The sequence below is a fragment of the Panthera onca genome, chromosome B4 (genome assembly GCF_046562875.1).
Source record: "Panthera onca isolate mPanOnc1 chromosome B4, mPanOnc1 haplotype 2, whole genome shotgun sequence".
Classification (NCBI taxonomy): Eukaryota; Metazoa; Chordata; class Mammalia; order Carnivora; family Felidae; genus Panthera; species Panthera onca.
The window spans coordinates 35,392,739-35,416,462 of NC_138345.1; the positions used below are offsets into that span (position 1 = coordinate 35,392,739).

Below are 23,724 nucleotides of genomic sequence, written 5' to 3' on the forward strand. Positions count from 1 at the left end.
TGTATGCACACTTTATATTTCCAGCACCTAGCTGGTACACAGCAGACAGCCAATACACATTTATTGAATGAATGTGTGAATGACTGTACTGACACCAAGTCAAATGGTCTAGCAACCAGGCAAAGACTCCAGATGTGCAAAATGTAAAAGGACCATCTATACATAATCCTCTTTGGGGCGCCTAAGTGGCTCAGTTGGTTAAGTGCCTGACTCTTGATACTGTCTCAGGTTGTAATCTCACAGTTGTGGGATCAAGCCCCATGTCGGGCTCTGTGCTGACAGTGTGGAGCCTGCTTGGGATTCTCTCTCTCTCTCTCTCTCTCTCTCTCTCTCTCTCTCTCCTCTCCCTCCCTCCCTCCCTCTCTGCTCCTCCCCCCTCCACTCTCTCTCTCAAAATAAATAAACTTATAATCCTCTCCTGGATGATGAAAAATGTACAAACAGAGGTCAGAGAGGCAAAGTTACTTGCCAAAGGTCATCCAGCTAGTGAGGAGCAGAGAAAGGTCTGGAATGACAGGATGGTGCTATTTCAGTCACACTCCACCTCTCCAGTACCCTTTCCTCCAGCAAGTTCTCTCACTCACATACCCACTCAGTTATTTATTCAGCAAATACTCAGTGAGTACATTCTATGCTTCAAGAATGGTCCTTGGAGCAAAGTCCAAATCAAGAGTGCTGGGAGCCCTTTATCTACAATCACAAAGAAATTTCTGGTGGTAGTTAAAGGACCCTCTTGCTGATCCTCTCCGGGGATCATTCCACAAATCATCCACCTTCTATGACTGGTCCCAGAGTGAATTCGGGACTGTCCCCATCCCAGGAGAGAGATTCTCTGGTTACAGGATAGGTCTTCTGCTAGAAACACGATGACACACAGACACAAAACAGAGAGGGAGGGACAGCACTTTGAAGGGTGTGGAACAAGCTGGCTGAGTTGCCACGTGTCCACCAAGAGCTCCTCCCCTCTGTCTGGACTGAACTTTGGCAAAGATAAGTCACTGCTGAGGCCTCTGCCAAACTGGCTTCAAGTGGCCCTGAGTGCCAGGGAAGAGGAGGAGGACCAGCCCAAGCCTTCCCTGGTCGGTCAGGATGCACTGGGAACCAGTGGGGAAGCCAGGGCCCTCTCTGCGGCCCCTTGGGAGGCCTCTTCCTTCCCACTCACTGGCACCAGGAGGGGCTAAGGAGGCATCAGGACTGGGCCTACTGTAACCTGGAGAGCTGCCCTACCCACAGACCTCCAATTATGATGCAGTCAGAATTTTCCCTTCCCTTGGGGCACACATCTGACACCAGTGGGCCAAGGAGGCAAGAGAGGGAAGACAGGAGCAGGTCTTGAGCTACAGGACTGAGTTAAGGTCTCAGACCTTTGGGGTGAAAGGGACCTCTGCTGCCACCCAAGCTGCCATCTGTCAGGCAGCTCTGCTGTCACAGGGGCACCAGGAGCTTACCCTTGCCAGCACACACACCCACCCTAGGCACACTGTTCCCTAAAGTGAAGCAATGCCTATAACAGACCAGCCAGGCACTCAGCAGATACATATTAAGCTCCTACGGTATTCAGGCACTGTGCTGGATACCACATGGACATGATCCCGGCTTGCACACAGCTTACTGTTAGTGAGTGTTGTGGGTTGAATTGTGTCCCCTGGTACCTGTGAACATGACTCTATTTGGAAACAGGGTCTTTACAAACAGAATCAAGTTAAGATAAAGTTACACTGGATTAAGGTGGGCCCTAATCCCATGGCTGGTGTCCTTATAAGAGGAGGGAAATCTGGACACAAAGAGACAGATACCTGGAGAAGGAGGCCATGTGAAGGTGGAGACAGAGACTGGAGTGAGACGTCTAGAAGCCAACACATGGCAAACATTAATGACAACATCAGAAGCGAGGACAGAGGCATGATACGGATTCTTGCTCAGAGTGCCTGGAGGGAACCAATGCTGATGACCCCTTGATTATGGATTTCTGGCCTCCTGAACTGTGAGAGAAAAAAATTCTGTTGTCTTAAGCCACTAAATTTGTGGCAATTTTTTACAGAAGCCCTATCAACCGAACACTGTGAGATACACATACAAATAAACAGGAGATTAACAGTGCTTAGATAAGAGACACATCCCCCCTTATCTGCAGAGAGACACTCCAAGACCCCCAGTGGATGCCTGAAACCACAGAGAGTACCAAGCTCCATAGATCGTAGGTTTTTCCCTATACATACATACTTACGATAAAATTTAATTTACAGGGGCGCCTGGGTGGCTCAGTCGGTTAAGCGCCCGACTTCGGCTCAGGTCACGATCTCGCGGTCCGTGAGTTCGAGCCCCGCGTCAGGCTCTGGGCAGATGGCTCAGAGCCTGGAGCCTGTTTCCAATTCTGTGTCTCCCTCTCTCTCTGCCCCTCCCCCCGTTCATGCTCTGTCTCTCTCTGTCTCAAAAATAAATAAACGTTAAAAAAAAAAATTTTTTTTTTAAATTTAATTTACAAATTAGGCACAATAAGCAATTAATAACAAAAACTAATAATGAAATGTAACAATTACAATATACAGTAATAGGTAATGTGAATGTGGTCTCTCTGCCTCAAAATATCTTACTGGGCTGTACTCACCCTTCTTGTGATGACGTGAGATGATAAAATGCCTGTGTGATGACATGAAGGGAAATGAATTACATAGGCATTGCGATACAGTGCTAGGCTACTGCTGGCCTTCTGACGTTACATCAGAAGGAGGATCATCTGTTCCTGACCTTGGTTGACTGTAGTAGGTAACTGAAACCGCAGAAAGCAAAACCATGCATAAGGCTACTGAATCTAGAAAATCTTATGGAGCTGTGAAAGAGAAGAGAAAGCTTCCTACAAAAAGTGACTTCCAATCGGAGCCTTGAGGATACATAATAGTCAGCCAGAGGAACAAGTGCATAAAGTGGAGGTATCTGGGCTGAGACATCAAGGGCCAGCTGCATTTAGCCAGGCAAAGCAGAGGAACAACAATGTGAGCAGAAGCCCCTCAGTGAAGGGGCAGAGACCAGCTCAAGCCCAGCAATGCCCAGGTGTAAGTGTGGGAGGGAACTGAGGGTTTTCTACTGCTGCCTGACAAATGACCACAAACTTAGTGGCTTGAAACAAAATGCATTTGACAGCTCACAGTGCTGTTGGTTAGACACAGAGGGGCCAGGTTCTCTGCTCAGGATGAAATCAGGGCAGTGACGGACAGGGGAGTCCTCTTGCAAGTTCATTCACACTGTTGGCAGAATTTCATTCTTTGATGGCCATCAGATCAGGTCACTCTCAGCTCCTAGAGGTCATGCTCAGATGCTTGCTACAGGGTCCCTCCTTCATGAAAACCAACAACAGAAAATATCCCACACATCAAACCCTCCTGTACTCTGAATCTTTTCATCAGGAAGGGCCCAGTCACCAAACTAGATTAGACCTCTGTCCTTCCATTTTTGCCCTTTTCTTAAAGCCACTATGTGGGATAGCATGCCCCACCACAGTCATGCTCTCCTGTCCTAATCACAGGACAGCCCCACAATCATTGGGACAGGACTGACTGTGCAAGGCTGCAGGGCACTGGGAGTCATCCCAGAATTCAGCCACCAAGTAGGCTAGCAAAGTGGGCCTGTGGCAGCCTGCAGACTAAGATGACACATGTTCCTGTGCCTTTCCCTTTGGCATCTACTTCTTCTCCAACCCTGCCAGCTGCCACAACTCAAACCCAACTGCATTTGACCTGTAACCATAGCCCAGCTCTCAAGCAGACTAGCCACTGCCCTTGCCTGCACAACCAGAATCCACCCACAAGCACAGGTGGCTCTGAGGTCTGTGCTCTCTGAGCCTGTGAAGACCTAACCTGACCACAAATCCCACAGCACTGTGGTCCAATCTGCAGAAGACCCGATTCAGCTCACGAGGTCCCCTCCTGGACATCTGTCCTTATTCTCAATGTCTGACCCAGTCCCTAAGGACTTGAAGGCACTAGAGAGAGAACACTTCCCAGGCCATATTGTTGATGATGTGTCCTGGAGCACAGAAATTCCAGTGTTCTCCTGTCATCTCTGCCCTGTATTTTGGAAGGCTTTACAAGTTGTAGGATGGTGCTGAAGGAACTACTCTCCTGACACACTCACCTATGCCCAAGTTAAACTAGCCCCAAAGAGCAAACACAATGAGCACCCAGTGAGCTCCCCAGCAAGGGGCTCCCTACATGTAGGGTGAGGGGTTCCAGGCCCCAGCCCAGTCAAGGATATGACAGCTGTCCCCTAGCTTGGCTTTCCCAGGCTCCAACAGCCCAGCTGCACTCAGCACAAACAGGTTATGGCCACACCGCTCACCATCCATCTTGGAAAGGTCAGGAACTAAATTTGGAACTTGGCTTTTAGTTCTTTTGCATCTCTAAGTTATCTTGAGAGGAGGCTAAAGGAAAAGGTTCACAGAGGAACATACCAGAAAAAAGGGAGTAAATGTATCAGAGACCGACTATATCGGACTAGTTTTAATAACAATAGTTACTGTGATAATGCAGCTATGTTTATATGGCACTTTGCATTTTACAGAGCATTTATATACATCCTCTCATTTGAATCTTCTGTGAATCTGTGAGGTACAAGCTATTACCTATGTCACTACCAAGAAATCTAAAGGCCAGGGAAATAAAGTTATAAGGCCATGCCACTAGTTGGAGGCCAAATGGGAGCTAGACCCCAGGTCGGTGACTCCAAACTTGGGGCTCTCTCACCGTCATCACACTACCGGGTTTAGGCTGTGGCTATATGTTTACCCATATCCCAAGGGGCCTGGAGTGTTCAGGTGTATCCCACAAAGCCACACCCATGAAAGGGGATGTGGCTCTCATCTGAGGTTGGGTGCCCTTGAAGTCCCCTACATCTGATTCTGCTGGCCCAGCCACTAGACTATACAGACCAGGGTCCCAACAGAGCTCCTCATTCAAATGCAGGCCCTTCTAGCTCTCTAGAACGCTTCCCCAAACAGTCCCCAAGACTGCTCAAGGGACTGACTCGGTCCCCAAGAAGGCTCATTCAGGTTTTAAGCTTGTGGTCAGGAAGTCAGGCTGATTCTGGGTCCTCCGCTCCAACCTGAGGTTCTCATCTATTTAGGAGGAGGCTTGAAGGCCTACTTGGTTAAAGGTCTCAGCTAATGTGACTCAGGGATCCTTGAAAGAATTCGGGTCTCATAGCCAGTCTTTTGCTCAGACAGCAATGGACACAAATGAGTTTCTTCTCACCCACCTCCCACACTTACCAAATGGCACCGACCAGGGGTGCCATGCCCTTAAGACTTTCACAAACACATACAGCCTGAGGCGCTTATTCCCTACATTCATTGTCCCTCCTCCTCTGACAACGCTTGGTAAAGAGATCATCATATAGGAGCACCTGGGTGGCTCAATCGGTTAGGCGTCTGACTCTTGGTTTCGGCTCAGGTCATGATCTCACTGTCTGTGGGTTTAAGCCCCGCATTAGGCTCTGTGCAGCACAGAGCCTGCTTGGGATTCTCTCTCTCTCTCTCTCTCTCTCTCTCTCTCTCTCTCTGTACCTCCTCTGCTTGCTTTCTCTTTCTCTCTCTCAAAATAAATAAATAAACATTTAAAATAAAAGACCATCACATATGTTATAGGTGTTCTAGTTGAGCCCCCAGTAATTAAAAGGAGCATATTATGGGCAAAACACCTCTCCCTTATCCACCTTAGGGAAGCCAAAGGGCACAGCAGTTAAGGGTATTGATTAAGGATCCACACTCCTGGGGCAAGCTAGTTCATTTCTCTGTGTCTCATTTCCCTGATCTTAAAATGGAATGATTATAATCATAATAATAGAGGTCTCATGGAGTTATTGAGAGGACTAAATGAGTTAACACTGTAACATACATACAGCAGTGGCAGCGATGGAAGTGTGGCTACATGAGTGTGGATGGTGCAATTATTATTCTTATTAGTTGAAAGGCACTAATCCAACAACTTCAATCATACAGAAATCAGTAAGAACAAAGGGAATAAAGAGGAAAAAAGGCTTCTGAGAAGCCAAAATCAATTGTATAAAATCCACAAATTAAAGCTAATGCATTCCTAAATCAGAGTCTATTTACTCTTACTTTGTACATAACTATAATGGATGTGGTTATCCAGTTTCCACACTCCCAGGAGAGAGGGAACAGCACACTGAAAGGGCTGGTACGGGGGCAAGAGACACCCCAACAGGGACGGTATATGAAAATGATGCCCAAAGACCCTCTCAGGTCACAGTGTTCTGGGGTCATTTGGAGTTTCCTTCACTCTCTCAATGGTTTTATGGTATTACAGAAGTTTTAATAATTGAAGTTTCCAGTGACTGTACAGTCCCAGAAAAGGATGGGAGTATTTTGAGAATTTTCTTTTAAAGATCCAGGGATTTGTATTTTATATTCCAGAAAGACTTTCTTCTAATATACTTACGTTAAAAGGAGTTTGATACATGAAAGGGGTTCCATTACCCAGAGTGTGAATCCGTGTGAAACATTTTCCCCCCAAAATGAATACAGATGGATAAAAATGGAGCAAGAGGTGTCACCATGCTTAGACTTCAAAGCATCATCTCCTCTCACCCCATTCTCTGGCAAATGCAGAGCAGACAATGCTTTCTCCTCTGAAATATTTAGTGAGGAAACACTGAGTCAAACAATTGCCCCAGGCACCCGAGGGTTTAAGACAGAGTAAGCACAACTCTATCAGGGAACTTGCCATCCCATTGGAAATGCCAAGTCCCTGACCCGGCCACCAGGTGGGCTTTGCTGGCCTCCTTTGCTGCACTGGCCTTGCAGTGTGCCCCATCCTGCTCCCTGCTCTGTCCTTTCTCCCAACAGCATCCATCCTTGGGGTGAGGGTTTTCTCCTGCATGTGGTTTTAAACCACTGAGTTACTTGAGTACAGCATTCACCATGGTGTGTTCCAAGGAATACCACTCCTCAAACTGTCTGTAGTTTGAGATGGTTTGGGAAAGTCCAGGGAGCCTAGAGGCACCTTAACTCACAGGGAGGCTGCTGTAGCACAATGGTTAAGAACACACACACAGGTAACTGCCTGTGTCTACACAACTGTCTACAAGACAGTGTTCACTTCGCAGCTACGCTTCAAGGCACAAATTATTTCCATTCTCAGAGCTTGTGTCCTCATCGGTAAAATGGGATAATAACTAGGGTTTTTAAGATTCTTAAATGCATTAAAATACTCAAAGCACTAAATAGTGACTTGTTATCATGTTAAGGACTCCAAGAAGTCTCACAACAAATTAATTTAACTTCAGTTCTCTCAGCATTTACCAAATTTATTCTGCAGCAGAACCAAGTTTGTTTTTTTAAATACCTGTTAATACTGCCAGAGAGTGCTTAATATTTGAAACATTTTCACACCTACTTCATTCTATGCTCACAGCAACCCTACATACTCCAGAGAACAAAGAGCCCAGGCAATGCTCTCATACAGTCCTGAGTTCAAATTACAACTCTGCCACTCACTCACCAAGTCACTTTATTTCTCTGAGATACTATTTCTTCATCTGAAATAAAGGGATACTACCTGGCAGGGTTCATTCATTCACTCGACAAATATTTATCAAGAGCCTGACATATGCCAGTTACCGCGCAAGGCGCTGGGGATAGAGCAGCAAACAAAAGGGAAAAATTCTCTACCCTCAAGTAAAGAAGTAAATAGATATTATAATTTATTGCTGTGGGGATTAGGAATAGTGTTTGCAAAGCATTGGCACCTGGTGATCACTCAATAAGGGCGATTATTATGACTAAGCAGGTTTTATTACTCCCACTCGCCGGAAGAGACACAAATAGGAAGGTTAAGTGGCTGACCTAAGGCCATGCAGTTCAGATCTCTCTTCCCAGGTCAATTCCTGCAACCCTGGCTCCAGAATAGCTTTTAAGACATACCCATGCCCAGGTCCCACCCTGACCAAATCAATGAGCGCCTCAGAGGAAGCACGGTATCGTGCTCATTCTCTCATCCAAAGACAGACTATACACTGCTGCCTCTCCCCAACCCTGCTCCCTCTCACCACACAGCACAGAGACGATTCACATACGATGCAGAAGCTATGTGGCTTATTACCTGCAATTATCTATTGGTGTATTTTACAACCCTAGTATTTCTGCAAAGTGTGTAAGTCTGGGGCATTAAGATGACACATACAAGGTAGCAATAACAAATTGCATTTTGTTGAAGCATGAAAGTCTCACTCTTAGACAAACCTGATGATTCAAGAAATCACAGCTCACTGCAGAGAGATTAGGGGCCCCCTGAACTGGCATTTTTATTCACTTCTCAAATAGAAGCTCTGACTTGGGGCCACCCAGGTCTCAGAGAGCCTGGTGGGCAGGTCCTGGACTCATCTCAGAACTTGTGGCCTAAATGCAAGACCCTGCAGAGTGCCTTCAGCCCAGCCTGCCTGGGGATTGTGGAAACCTCCACTCTACAGTGCCCAGGCACACCCCGGCTCCCGAAGCTATGACTGGGAAGAGACAGACACAGGGTTGTTCCAGGCACAAGACACCTGTGGGGGTGGGGGATAGGGTCCCCCACAGGCCACCCAGGGCTCTCCTTTCAGGGCTTGTCTTTCACCATGAATGCATCTCCACTCTCCTCCCTGTGCAGTAGACGATGAGGCTGAGGCATGTGCAGACACGTCCATCTTGCCAGATTAGAGTTGCTAGAAACGAGGGCTTTTGGGTGTCCTCTCTCGCCCTTCTGAAACAAAAGCTAGCCTGAAGTGCCACTGATCCTGACTTACCCCAAGGAACCAGATGGAGGGGATGGCTTTCAGCCTCTGGTTTTGAGTTCTAAAGGACAACACCCATTTGCTGTGCCAAGGCATTGTTCTAAGCACTTCTCATACATTAACTCATTTAACCCTCGCGGCCAGCCTATGACGCCAACTCTCATCATTGTCCCAACTTTACAGCAGGAAGTGAGGAAATCTGACATTCCAACCTTTTTCCTAATGTGGCTCAAGTACCTCTCACAAACCCATCCCCCTGAGCTCGCTCTAGTCTGCAATGGAGATGGCAAGCCCAGCCCCAAAACAACTCCTTTTCTGGCCTCTCCACCTCCGCAGAGAGCCTGGCTCTTGCTCCAGAAAGTACACAGCACTGTTCTTTGCACAAGGTCAAATGCCAAATATATTTTCTTAATATTTCAACCCAAGCCAAATCTTTGTGGACTTCAGGGTTTGAGAGAACTGGGAGTTTTCCACACACAATGAGTTCACCCCACTCGCTGAGGTTATTCAACAGACACCCTACAATACACCTACTGGGTAACGGCTATTGGTGGAACAGGTTTACAGCTGCTATATTATAAATGATGTACTGCATAGCAGGTGGCATTGCCAGTAACAATACTGTGAATAACACAGAGAGAAATGTCGTGTCATGGGCCAGTTCGGTTTCATTATCCTTTACTAACATGAGGAAAAGATAACAAAGATGATGGATTTGGGTGCAAAAGTATATGTTAGGTGGAGCATAAAACAGACTTTTCTTTAAATAATGAGAGAAAGAGCCAAAAAAAATTCTATACCGGAATACTTTTCATCTCTCGGAAGGAGAAGAAAGCAAAGTGCTAGAAAAATAAGTGGGGTTATATTAAGGAGACAGGAGAAAGGAGAGGATGACGGAGGATGTATGGAAGGGAAAACCATAAGCGCAGATGTGAGTCTGCCAGGGTGTGTGAAAGGAAGACTCTGCTAATTCTGTGACAGCACCAGCGTGCTTCGTTAAACAGTCTGTTCTTGAACCCAACAGAGTGGGAAACCTCTCAGCAGCCAACATGTCCCAGAGAGGGCTGTCAGGAGGGCGAGCTTCAGGAGGGTCCACCCTATGATGACAAGCTCAGAGGCCAGTCCCCAGTCCCCCACACCAGGTCACAGAGGAGGGGGGATGACCGTGGACAAGACTCTGGGGCCCACTCCAGACATGGAATGGGAGTCTCTGGGGCAGGGCCTGGGAGTCTGCATGCTAACCAGTTCTCCATAGGATCCTCACCCACCGAGGTCCGAAAACCACTGCTGTTGCCATCATCCCTCCTTTGCTTTTCTCAGAGCAGGACTCTGAAATAGCAGCTCCTTATTTAAAATATAGGACCACACCATGAAAGTACTGGGGGAATTCTCGAGCTTCATCTTAGGGGAACCTACGTGATTGAGGGACCATGTTCTGGCACGACACTGAAGCTCAATAAACAGTCATTATGCACCTACTATCTCAGGGCCTGGGGGAGACTACAGATGCCAGCCTATGTCCTCTCCTCTTATGCTGGGCATTGAGCTCAGCTTCCCCCACAAAGCAGGCCAGTCCTCCTGGGATTCCTGGACTGCCAGAAAGACAAGCCTGAGCCAGCAACCAGTCTCTCTTCTATGTTTGTAAACTTTCTGACCTTTGCTTCTATAACTCTACTCTCTCTGGTTTCCCTCCTACCTCACAGGCCAAATCTTTGTCATACCTTCTGGGGCTCCCCTCCCTCTGTCCACCTCATGGCTGCAGCCTGGGAGTCCAGGGTCCAGCCTGCAATGCTCCAAATGAGGCCCGTGGCTTCTCCTACCATCTATGCCCTCACTCCTCCCTCTTCAGCCCCAACTGCCTCCTGAGCCTCTAACCAGTATCTACTGCCTGTTGGACATCTCCATGTGCGTGTTCCATGAGCTTCTCACTTAACAAAGCTCAGACTGCATCCCTCAGTCCCTTCCCCTTCAATGTGAAGTCCTCCTGGCTAAAGGCACATCACCATCCCAGGACTCTGCTCTCTGCTTCATCTACAATATCCAGTTGGTCACAAGTCTGGGGAGGCTTACTTCCTAAATCGACCACCCTCCTTTCTATCCCTATTGTCACTATCATCTGGACTTCTGCAGTTTCTTTTTTTCTTTACAAATAGTGAAGTCTCTATGCAAGCCATTTTCCTTACACTTTCTCAAAAAGAAAAAAAGAAAGCACACTTTCTCAAAAAGACTCCCAGACCCAGTCCTCTGCTGCTCTTAAAATCTTCAGGATCGGGGCGCCTGGGTGGCGCAGTCGGTTAAGCGTCCGACTTCAGCCAGGTCACGATCTCGCGGTCCGTGAGTTCGAGCCCCGCGTCGGGCTCTGGGCTGATGGCTCGGAGCCTGGAGCCTGTTTCCGATTCTGTGTCTCCCTCTCTCTCTGCCCCTCCCCCGTTCATGCTCTGTCTCTCTCTGTCCCAAAAATAAAAAAAAAAAATAAATAAATAAAAAACGTTGAAAAAAAAATTAAAAAAAAAAAAAAATCTTCAGGATCTTCCCATCACCTGCAGTTAAGTTCAACTGCTGGCATGGGCCAGGATGCCCCCCACCCCCCCGCCTCCTGGCTCTTCTCATTCACTTGAAACGCTAGTTATAAAGGGCACAGCCACAGGGCCTTTGCACATGTGTACACCTCAGCCTGAAATGCCTCTTTTGGTGCTCGCTTTGGCAGCACATAAACTGCCTCTTTTGGCCTGGAAATCACCTCTTATTGGGAGAGGCAACTCAAATATGTCCTCCCATGTGAAGCCTTCCCTCTTCTCTTCCCAATAGCAAAACAAATCAGTGCTTCCTCCCTGACACTTTGAGCCCCTAAAAGACCTTTCACGATTTGCAAACATCTGTACATGTTTATCTTTCCTGTCTGCGTCTTGAAATATCCCAAACACTGTGCCTGGCTCTGGGCATGGATGTTTGTCAAATGACTGAAGGAGCATAAGATGGACCCATAGAAGGAGGTTCTGGAGGTAGAATACAAGGCAAAAGGCTATTGCAATAGTCTAGGCAAAAGGCCACAATGGCCCAGGCTGGAATGCTGACAATGGCATGAGGGTAACAACACCACCACTGCCCAGCATAGAGCCCTCACTATGGCACTCTTCTAAGAACCTTAGCCGTCTTGTCTCATTAATCCTCACAGCAATTCACAAGGTAGATACTGTGATTATGCTCTTCCCACTTTACAGACAAAGAAACAAAGTCACAGGAAGTTTACACAAATGACTTCGAAAATAGAAAGGAAGCTAAATTGGAGATATTGTCAATAGAAACTCCATTTCTGGAAGTCTGCTCAGATGAACACAGTGAGGGGAATAAGGTGTTCAGGATGACTCTGTGTGACACCAAGGTCAGTCCGTAGAGCCAGTGACCAGGCTAAGAGCAAAGGTCAGGAGCAACATTCCTGCATGGTTTCTTTTGTTTTCTTTTTTGAGACCGGTTGTGTGATGAGAGCGAGGATAAATCCTATCTGGACTTGTTTGTCTGAAGTGTCTGCAAGACATCCTGGCACATGTCACTGTGTGCCAAGACCATACTGGGCATTTCATGATCACCGTCGGCCTTATTCTTCCCCACAACCCTGCAAGGGAGCATTACTTGCATTTTACAGGCTAGGGAACTGAGGTTCAGAAAGACTAAAATAAACAACTCCACATTAAGATCCAGATTAAGATACAAAGTGGTAAGGCCAAGACATGAACCCATATCAGGCCAACTCAAAGTTTACTCCATCCAAAAAGCCAGTAGCTCCCAAATCTGACTGATCATTAGCTCCCCAATCCTGCCCATGAGGGATTTTCCAAATGCATATTCCCAGACCATGCCCCAGAACTACTCAATCTGAATCAGATCTACCAAAGCACTGGAATCTTTCAGTTTAAGCTCTCCAGGTGTTTGTAATAATCAAGCCAGTTTCAGGAATCACTGCACTGGTCTATGGGCCTCTCTAATGTAGGAAATCCTAGCCCGGGCTTTAGAAAAGAGCTGAGAGCTGGATACATAAGTCTAGGAACAGCATAAAACAGCTAGACAGGGAACATGAAATTGTGGAAGTAGTCGGGCTCACCAAAGGGAGAGCACAAAAAGAGGAAATAAGAGAGGCCAGAACACAGACCGGTAAAAGTCCCCATAGAAGACAAGAAGCTAGAAGCAGGAAAAAAAAAGTAAGACATAGGAGGGGACTTGATAGTAACTATGTCCCAAAGCCAAGGGACAAAACAGTTTTGCAAAGGGGCACCTCACAACATAAGATGCTGTGGAGAGAAAGGGGAAGAAGAGGGCCCAAATCACAACACTCATATGCATTATATCCAGGGAGCAGAATAATAGCCTGGTCTACAAGCCAGTGTGGGTTTGGCTTGGTTGTTTATTTTAGGGGTTTTCTAATACCCCTTGGCCGTCGTGCACTCCTCCCATTAAGTTGATGGCCTGCACTCTCCCAGGGAAGGTATGACACAGTGGAATGCAGGGAACAGGAGTCATACCATGGCTTCAGAGTTCAAAGAGTATAGGTCAGGGCACTGAGAACCACATAGAAGACTACAGGAGGCATCTGCTGGGCAACCTTGCCCCAAAGAAAGACCCCAAGATGGCAAACCTGGAAGTATCAGCAAGGAAACAAAAATAAGTGAGGCCCTGGGGTGTGTCCTTGAAAAGGCCTTGAAATCTTCACTGTGTCCCCATCCTGCAGCCCCAGCGCGGCCACAAGAGATCCAGAGCTACAGATCAAGAGACCCCATGCTGGAGAATAAGGGACCACACCGCCTGCAGGGATCAAAGACCAAGGCCCTTCCAAGAGGGACAAGGCCTCTTCAATGGTGTGGACTGACACACATTATGGCTCCATAATGCAGTGGCCCTAAGCTACAACTACAGGGAAGGGGCTGAGAGCACTTACAGGAATGAGCTTTATGCCACAGGCCAAATGGAGTCACAAATCAGACAGGATGTTCAGTTATAGGAAAGCAAAAACAAATTGCATTTCTTTCCCTCCTGAGTTTGCCAACTGAGATCCATATCTTTTACTTTCCAGAGATAGAGATGGGAGACAGAGAGCATGGAGCTGAAGAAAGAGCAAAAGCAAACTGGCAGAAGTGGCAAATGCAGGCTCTTGCTAAAAAAAAATTAAAATTAAAAAATTATACACACACACACACACACACACACACATACACATACATATACATAAGTTCAGGAATGGAGCCGAATTAGAGAAGTGTGTGCATGTGTGTGTGTCTATGTGTTTATGTGTCTGTGTATGTATATGTGCATGTATGTGTTTGTGTGTATCTGTGGGTATATGTCTATGTGTATGTCTACTGTGTGCATCTGTGTGTATGTCTGTGTGTGTGTACATCTGTGTATGTGTCTACATGTCTGTGTAATATACCTGCACATATGTCTGTGTCTGTGTATACATCTGTGTGTATGTCCGTGTGTGTCTATGTATGTATATGTCTCTGTATGTGTGTCTGTGTCCATGTGCGTGTCTGTGTCTATCTGTGCATGTCTCTGTGTGTTTGTGTGTGTATCTATGTGTCTATCTGTGTGTGTTTGTATTTGGGATAAAGGAAATGCTATCATGCTTCCTTCATTTGGTAAGTCACTGCCCAAGCCATGGCTTGAAAGAGGTGGGAATTGATCTAGCACGTAGAAGCCCCTTTTCAACCCTTCACACTTTGCTCTGCAACCCCCCTGCCCAAACTCCTAGTGTAATGTCACTGACAAATTTCACTGGCTGTCCCCATCACCCCTTTCCCTCCACCTATCTAACCTCCCCTTCATTTGCAAGGTATAAAAGAGCAACAAGCAGCTGATGTTGGGAGGCATTGAAAGGCCTGGGTTTCCATGCTGGTATTATGCTTTTTTATAAAAACAGCTTTATTGAGGTATAATTTACATACCATAAAAATCACCCATTGTTAAATATATGACTCAATGATTTTTAGTACAGTTATACAGCTGTGCAACCATACTACCATCCCACTTTAGAACACCTCCATCACTCTGTGGTGTGATTTTAAAACTCCACTGTCCCTCCAGCAGTCTCTGCACTCTGCGACCTCCACCCCAGCTCCAGGGTAAGTCCAACACAACCCCTCCCCTCATTGTCCTGCCAGCCCCTCTGTTCCCATGCAGCCAGCCCAGGCTTCCCTCTCTGTGCTGCTAATCCCCCCAGGGAGCTCCACAGGAGGGGCTGGGGCATAAAATAAACACAAACTCTCTAGCCACTTTCCCCACTGCTTTTGCCTAGAGTACACCCAAAGCTTCACTGGCTTCAGAATAAGACACAGATTCTTTTTTTTTTTTCTTAAGTTGCAGATTAAGTGCTATGCTGCAGGGGTTTCGGGAGGGCTGTGGTGGGGGGAGGGAGGTGGACACAGAGACAAGTATAACTGATGGAAGATGCTCCAGCTTTTCCAAGGGCCGTTTGGGAGACACTCCTGCTTGTATTTATTCTGACACAGTAAAGATTTCTTGCCTGTTAAGAGACAAGGTCACGCCTCAGAAGGCCGCATGGACTGCTAATGCTCTGCCTGCCTGCTTACTCTGGCCATGTCATCACTCGGAGCTCACTGGCCAGCTAGGGAACCTGTCCCCAACACGTAGCCCAAGCCAAGCCATAAGACACAGCAGCCCGGCTCACACCATAACATCTTACCCAATATGGAGCTGGGGCCAATCGTCAGAACTGGGGAAAACAGGGGAGAAGTTTCAAATGTGCATCAGATCTATTTGCTGAAGGGGCCAAAGAAAATGTCAAAGGTTAAAAAGCAAAAGAATTACACCCATGATACCATCAGCAGCCAGCAACAACAGAAAGGAGAATTCTGTAACCCTCCTGCTTCTTTTCAAAACGATCTCATCAGACAGCCCAATCTCGCTAATTAGAGGAAGGTGCTGATGAGGGGAAAAGATGCACTTGGTGGGAATCACAGGAAAAGTTATGGTGTCTCTGCGGGGGGAGGGGGAGAGAGGCAGGATCTTCCTACCGCCTGCAGCAGAGGCATCCTGGAGTGCCCTGATTTTGCCAACTGCATTCCAGAGCTCTTTTCCTCCCATGCCCAGACAGAGCAAAGGCCTCTGTAATGACTTCACGCTCAGCCAAAAGTAAACACACTCTGCGCTTTTTCCATGGACAAATTCTAACCCCAAATTGCCAGCACTGGCCTCCCAACAATCCAAATGGAAAGCCGCCTTTCCCAAGAAAATAAAACCCTTTCAACTAAATAATACATCTTGGCTGCAAAAGGAAACTTTCCTAAAAGCTTCCTAGAAATTACTTCTCGTGCAGTGATACTACAGATCACCTGAGCAAACCCTACCAATGGGACACAGTCGCTTAAAATAAGTAACAAATGACCCAAGATGAAAGCTTGCGCCTGCAAACACCTGCACGTGCAACTTATGCAGCACATTTTGTAGCCCTCAACACACACACACACACACACACACACACAGAGCACACATCTCACCACCACCTAATTGGAATATTTTTTCTGAAAACAGGCTGTGATAAGACAGGTGCTGATTTGAATAGACAGCAATAGCACTTGAGATCTGAGCGTGGCAGCACTTTTGCGCATGTCAAACACACATGTCACTTCTCCCCACATTCCACCTTGAATCCATGTGATCCAAGCTCAGTCCTGCACCGAGGGAGAAAAGCAGAGACTTGGGATGGTGGACTTACCAGGTTGGAATTGGTGGCATTGGAGTCATCTTCTGGAAAGGGAATATAGATCGCTAAGGCCACACAATTGGCAAAAATAGTCAGTAAAATAATTATTTCAAATGGTCTGAGGAAGGGAGTTAAGGAAGTCAAGGCCACAGAAGGCATAAGTGAAACAAACATACACATATATATTTTAAAATGAATCAAAGATTCATAAGAATTTTGTTTGAACAATACATTCCAAGCCCCTTGTATTCTGAGAAGAAACATATGCCTTTTAAAGTGCTTCTAATGGGTCCCCGCCAAAATTTTTCCTAATATGTCAAAAGCAGTGGAGGCCAGTCGCGTGCCAGAGTAAACACACATTTCTAAAAACTTTTTTCTTCTTCTTTTATTTATTTAGATTGCACTGGACTTCATTTTTCCCTCATGTGTGCTCAGGGGTGCTTTTACAGAGCAGTGCCTGCTCCAGTTGGGACAGGCTGTCCCCTAGACACCTCTTTTCCCGTGGCTTCCACGCTGCCACCCAGGGACTCAAGCTATGGTTGGGAGAGGTGACATAGTAGATTTAAGGCAGACTTGACTTCAAGATTTTTCATTGAAATTTGGAGATTCAGATCTTTTAATCTGAAGTTTAGAGTGTTTTTTCCCCTTTGTACTTTATCTTCTGACACCTTCCACAGAACCTGAAGATGGCTGGGGGCTCTGGACCCTCAAGAGCACAGCAGCATGTATCCTGTGCATTTAGGGCAGGACAGCCATCTTTGCTCCAAGACACAGCTCCACATGGAATACCTTACCGCTCTTTAGTCTGTGGAGGCCTTGCCTTCAGTGGGCAAGGCTGACATCTAGATCTTCATGACTTTTCCGTTGGCGCGTGCTGGGATCTAGAGGGACAAGCTGGTTCACTCACCAATGGCAGTGCACTCGGTGAAGTTCTTGTACCAGATTTCTTTATCAAAATTCCAGAAAGAACACATTCTCAAGAAAAAAATGACCTAATATGATAAGGGTCCTTCTACCCTGCACCCACAAATGAAGGCCAGAAAGGGGAAACTTCAGAGGAAGGCCAGTTTATGCTCTTCCAGCCCCATCTCCCCCCACCCCCATAACACTGCCAGGTTTCCAGGCTTGCCCATGGGACCTAACAGGAAGAGGAAGGGAAAGAGGATGGGAATCCTAGAAGAAGGGACCAACTTCCTCTCCCAGGGAAACCTGTACTCACAAAGTTAATAAATCAAAGCACGGAGAAAGACCTTAGAGATTATCTAGTCCAAACCTCTGACGCCCAGAAGGCCTGAGAAACTTTCTCAAGACTTCACAGCAGGTACTTCCCAGTCAGGACTAGAACCCAGATTCCCTGACTACAGAGTCCAGGGTTCATTCTCCTACCTTGAATGGCCTCTGACCTGTGTTAACAGGGCAATTCTGGGCCTGGAAAGCATCTTAGTCAAGGCTTTAGCTGCTGTGCTAGTTATTGATCCCCCTCAGCCCTATGGGCATAGCTGAGGGTCCATTTACCCAGCATACCTCATGAAGGCTGCCATTTTCTACGTGTGCCTTGATATCCACAAGATGGTAGGCGGCAGACCTGCCTAACCTCCCAGACTGACAGGTACAGAAAGTAAAACAACCTCTCCCAGATTCCAAGCTGACAAATAGCAGAGCCAGGTCCAGAAACAGACCTACTGACTATCTTTTCCAATATGTGCTGCCCCTTGAGTTGGCCAAGGAACTAGTGATAACAGTGGTGATGCCAATGATGACAGTGATGGCAACAGGAAGGACAGTAGCTAACATCTGAGAGCGTACTCTGTGCCAGGCTCTTTTCTAACTGCTCCATACAAACACCCTGAGTGATTGAGTATAAAATTGTCATCCCTATTTCCAAATGTGGACAGTGGGGCACAGAAAGGTGAGATGTTAACTTGCCCAACATCACATAGCCTGTGGCAGAATGGGATTCAAACATAGGAAGTCTGGTTCCAAAGTCTGAGTTTGTAAGGACTACTCTATGCTGATATATCCTAAAGTTACCCTAAAGCATTTTTAGGGAGTTAGCACTTTATTCCTCCTATCACAAAACCTCTTCCCTTCTAGCCCTTTCCCCATCTGCTTAGGAAAGTGGCATTCGACCTAGGGGCTTCTCAGTTTCATTCCCATCATCTGGTCCCTTGTGCTCCTCCCACCAGGGTGATAGCACATCAGTTCAGCTGAGCCAGACCTCATGCATTCGACCTAGGGGCTGCTCAGTTTCATTCCCATCATCTGGTCCCTTGTGCTCCTCCCACCAGGGTGATAGCACATCAGTTCAGCTGAGCCAGACCTCATGCATCCAATCCTCAAATGTCAACTTGTTCCTTCCACCAAAGTGGGTGATGGCTAAGCTTGGGGTGTCTCTTACACTATCAGTTCTACATCCTCTGCCAATCCAGGCTATCCATCCATCATCTTATGCTAAAAGTCCCTGCTACTTCTAGAGAAGATAATGTGTAAAGAAACCAATCAGGCAGATAAGAAAAGCCATCAGCTGCAGAGTGGAGAACCCAGGTTGAGACCTGGAGGCGTACTATAGCACCCTGTGGCAGCCAGACCCGTTTTAAAACTGTCTTCCCTTCTTAATGACAGCATCAGATTCCACTCTTTCAAGGAACACTGACTAGCTAATACACCAGACCATCTCTTTACCTGTCCAGTTACCCTTCCAAGGCAATCTAAGAATGCTACCCAACTAGCACTGCTGAGGCTGGGCCCACTTCCTTTCCTGCAGCGAGGAGGGCACAGTCACCCAGGTGGTGTGGCTGCAGCACCCTTCTGCCCAGCGTGGGGGTGCAGTGAGGTGGCTGGGTCCACAGGTGGCACACCAGGTAACTGCCTTGTTAACACTGCTGCTGACCCAGTCAAGGGTCTTTTCATGAATCCCAGACTCAGGCCTCGTGGGGCTTTCTGACCAGTTTCCATGGACAACACATCAGACATTTTCATTACAAAGCCCCCATTCTCCCACACTTCCCCGTCATGCCCTGTGTACTGCTATCTCCCCTCTTCCCTTCCTCCCAGGCTACTATGGCACCTGGCACTTCATTCTGCGCTCAGTGCTCCTTGTCAGGGAGCTGTCCATCCCAGGAGGGGAAGAACAGACTTGAAGTTAACTAGTACTCACTGAATACATCCCCTGACATAGCTTTTCTGAAAATGCTTCTACATGCACGGACTCTGCAGCCCTTGTTAATTCTCTGGTTATTCCCTATTAAAGATGAGAAAAGTGGACCCATGACCACTCAAGAACACAGGAGGCATGGCCATGATGGGAGTGGTTCAGGCTCCAGATCCAGGTGCCACTGTGTCCCAGTGGGCTGGATGGTGTTCCCCTGAACATCTACCCTGGTACCTATCCTCTATACTATGGGTGCATGGGGAATGGGAAATGTATGGATCTGGGACTTGGGGAACCTCAATTTGAAACCCAGCTCTGTCCATTGCAGGCTATGTGATCTGACCAAGTTCTTCAGCTTCTCCAGGCCTCAGTGCCCTCCCCTTTGGGGGAGCCTGACCCGCACGGCCCCCACGTTTCCCACTCTGTGGTTCTGATTGAGCAGTTATGACAGCAGCATAAGGAGGTTGTGCAGAGCCGAGCCTCTCACCCAGTCATCTGGGAACTGGAAGCATGCTTGGCCACTCAGGACAGACGGCCAGCTTGCACTGCATTCTCATAAAGTTATTTTTGAGTGGAGGGGCTCAAACATTTATAGAACTGACATTTATTGCTAAGCAGAAGATCTTCTCTCCGGAGCCATCTTCTTTTGCCTTTCAACCACTACCCAAGATTTTTAAATCCTTCTATGGAAAGTCATGAATAACACCAAACACTCCCATCCTGAGCCCCGGAAGACATGGTAGCCCTGCCTGCATGAACTCTTATTATGGAAATGCCCAAAACTAAGTGCCAGAGGTCTAGTCCTGTCTGTCACTGACCATATGACCATATGGAGTTCAATGTCATCACTGGGGAAAGTCAGAGGTGGCCCTACTGATCTTGAAGCTCCTATCAATCTCCACCAACCCACAATTCCCAGGACATTAAGGGGCCTATAATTCCACAGTGAGAGTCTGGCCCTTCAAAGTCATTTTCTCTGAAGGACCCACTCACTGGGCTCTATACATACAAAGTGGATCTGTGTTGAAACCTCCAGGCCAGCATTCTCCACTTTGGCTACACATCAGAATGATGTGGAGAGTTTTAGAATTATGCCTGAGTGGGGCTCAGGCACCTGTATTTTGTTACAATATTCCAGGTGATGCTAATGTGCAGCCAAGTTTGAGAACCACTGTTCCTAGGCCTTGAACCAAGAACCAGGGTCACTGACCACTACCGTCTTGCACCTCTTGGGCTCTTTCACACTAGAGAGAGGGGAGGTCATCAAACTACGCCAGTGCCATAACAAGGGAGGTAAAGAAGGCTATGGAGTAGCAGCATGTAACCACTATTAACCCAACACACCTGGAAAGGCTCAGCTGGGTGAGATGATATTTCATAACCTCTTAGGATCATTTTCTCAAATGTTGCTTATCGTATGAAAAAATATATGAAAAAGATACCCTGCTTGTTATTCCAGCAGATTCCTGGGCCCTGTCCCCAGACATCCTGATTCATCAAGTCTAGGGCAGGGCCTAAAATTCTGCATTCAAACAGCACCCCAGTGATGAAGAAGCAGTAGGTCTAAGAGCCACTTTGTAGGCTCAGCTCAGCCAACACAGCTCACTACCTGGTGGCATTTGTGGGGCTCGCCCCGCCAGGGCTCCCAGGGGCCCCCTGCCCAACCCAGAGCACAAAGGATATTTCCATTCGACGATGCTGATGCACGCCCTCCTGATGGGGTTCTTCAGAGTCAGGCAGAGCAGGGCGCGGGGCGGGCGTGTGGCGGTCGTGCTGCCCTGCTTCTTGGGTTTCCCATATTGCTGCCGCTTCCGCTGTGTGGAGCTGATGGTGGAGATGGTTGCATTGCCAGCGCTGCCCATCAGCTTAGCCTGCCGGGCCGCGTCGATGGCTGCCTGCCAGGACAAGGCTGCCCCGGGCGTTGGGATGTGCTCGGGGGCGAGCCCCGCAGCCGCATTGGCATTCATGTTGGCGTGAGCTGCGCGCGGGCTCCCATAGTTGGAACCTGCAGGAGGAGAGGACAGAGGATGGCAGTTACTAGGGAGAAAACAGGAGAGCTAGGAAAAGGAACCCAGACTTGCGATTTTTTAAAAAATCTTATTTCAAATGATTGCAAGAAACTGGGAGATGACGCATGAAAACATTAATGTGTGATGCTGAGAAAAAAAGAGTCAGGAAAACTATTCTGGTTGCAATTCATCTGTGTGACCCTGGACATGTCACTCCTCCTCTCTAGTTTCACTGATTCATTTTAGGCGACAAAACATAAGATGTATGCATTACAGCATGCATGTATGATATGTGTATGCACCCAGGAGCACCGGGCAAGGGAGAAAAGGAGGACACAGAAAACAGTACATGTGCAAGATATGTCTATTAAAACACATATTTATAAGAACACATGCAAATAAAGGATATTCATAAATATAACAGAATGCTTGTTTAAGGAAAGTTAAGAGTAAAAAAGGAAAGTAGGATATGAGGATACAAAGGAAGAATGGATGGATGAGTGAATGAATGAGAGTCATTGCATGAAGCAATGATGGCAAACGTACAATGAACTGAAGAGTGTAATTCACTCAGGTCTCTACCCAATTTCCAAAAATAAAAATAGTATAATAAAAGAAAGGCACTGGACCAAAGTAAGATTATATCCTGGTACCTTAAACCTATCTAGGCAATGAGTGTTGGTTGGATACGAGGGGGTAGGGGCCTGTAGTGGTTTTAAATTATGTCAGCAAATCTTTGACATCCCTCCCATTAAGAAAGAGGACCTATGTCCTTTCCTTCTGAAATGGGATTTGTCTCGGGTGACTGTTTTGACCAATAAAGTACAGCAGAATGACAGTACATCACTTCTAAAACTAGGTCCAAAATATGCAGTGTAAGCCCTGTGGCTTCCATGTGGTAAGGAAGCCCAAACTAGCTTACATGGAGAGACCACATGCAAAGAGAGAGACTCCCAGCCAGCCCCCAGATGCTCCAGTCACCATCTGACTGCAATCCCATGAGAGACCCAAGAAATTCCTGACCCACAGAAACTGTGGGAGACAGCAAGGTGTTTGCTGCTATCAGCCACTTTGTTTTGGGGTGATTCATTATATAGCATTTGATATCTGGGAAACGGAGCTCTGTATGACAAGGATTGACAGGGTGGGGTAGAGGGACACTGTCAGGAAGGAAACGTGGGTAGAAACCAGTGAAATCCAGAACACAGGCATCTGCACTTCTCTGGTTTAAAGGCACCTAGAGCCTTCGAGACTGCCGCCAAGACACAATGCTTACTTTCTGGGCACTCTGCAGTCTGATCAGCTGGATTCCTCACCCTAGAATCCTACAAGGTTCACCCAGGATCAGCTCAGCCTGGGCCCAGACCTGAATGCCCCAGGACAGATGCGTGACCTGGAGACTTGTCACCTGGTTGGGTGCCACAGTATCAAGAGTAGCAGCAGAGAATGGGGTGGCAGTGTGGGGCAGTGAGCCTGGCATCTGGATGCCACATCAGTTGCCATCAGCGACTGTAGCTGGAGCAAGCAAAGCAGTTGCATATGCATGTCACCTCCAAACCTCCTCACAATGACCCTCTTCTCTGTTCAGTATACACAAGGCTCTTCCAGGGAAACTGCTGGGCCCAAAACAAACTGCCTTGTGGAGCCCCTTCCCTCTCCTCGCCACAACTCACTAGTATTCAGATGAACACTTAGCACCTCTCCTTACTCTTATCTTGTATTGAGCCTTCTGTGTTTGACCCTCAATATAACTTTTGTTCCCACTGTGACCTGCTATCTAGACCCTATCACCACCACCACCAGCCCTGTCTCCCCACAGGGGATAAGCAATGACCCATTTTAGCCAGACAGAATGCAGACATACTCTGTCCTAGAGACAGACTCTAGCAACCTCATCGGTCTCCTGCATCTAGCCATGTCTGACATTAGCCTTACCCTGAGCCTTTGGGTTATATATTACTTGAGTAACTCAGGGCTAACTCAAATTGAGTTTCTATCCTTTGCAACCAAAAAAGACCTGACCAATATGCCTGCTCAATACAACAAAGCTTGTACCTGTCTGGACTGTC

General features: G+C 47.3%; 1 protein-coding gene across 1 annotated transcript in view; it reads right to left on the reverse strand.

The window, feature by feature from the left end:
• CACNA1C (calcium voltage-gated channel subunit alpha1 C) overlaps window positions 1-23,724 on the reverse strand; it is a 664,490-nt gene that overhangs the window by 584,064 nt on the left and 56,702 nt on the right. Inside the window, exons 2-3 of the mRNA XM_081796086.1 lie at window positions 21,329-21,651; window positions 16,508-16,612 (exon numbers count right to left, since the gene is read on the reverse strand). Of these exons, the coding sequence (XP_081652212.1) occupies window positions 16,508-16,612; window positions 21,329-21,651 (428 nt within the window). The remainder of the gene's footprint in view (window positions 1-16,507; window positions 16,613-21,328; window positions 21,652-23,724) is intronic.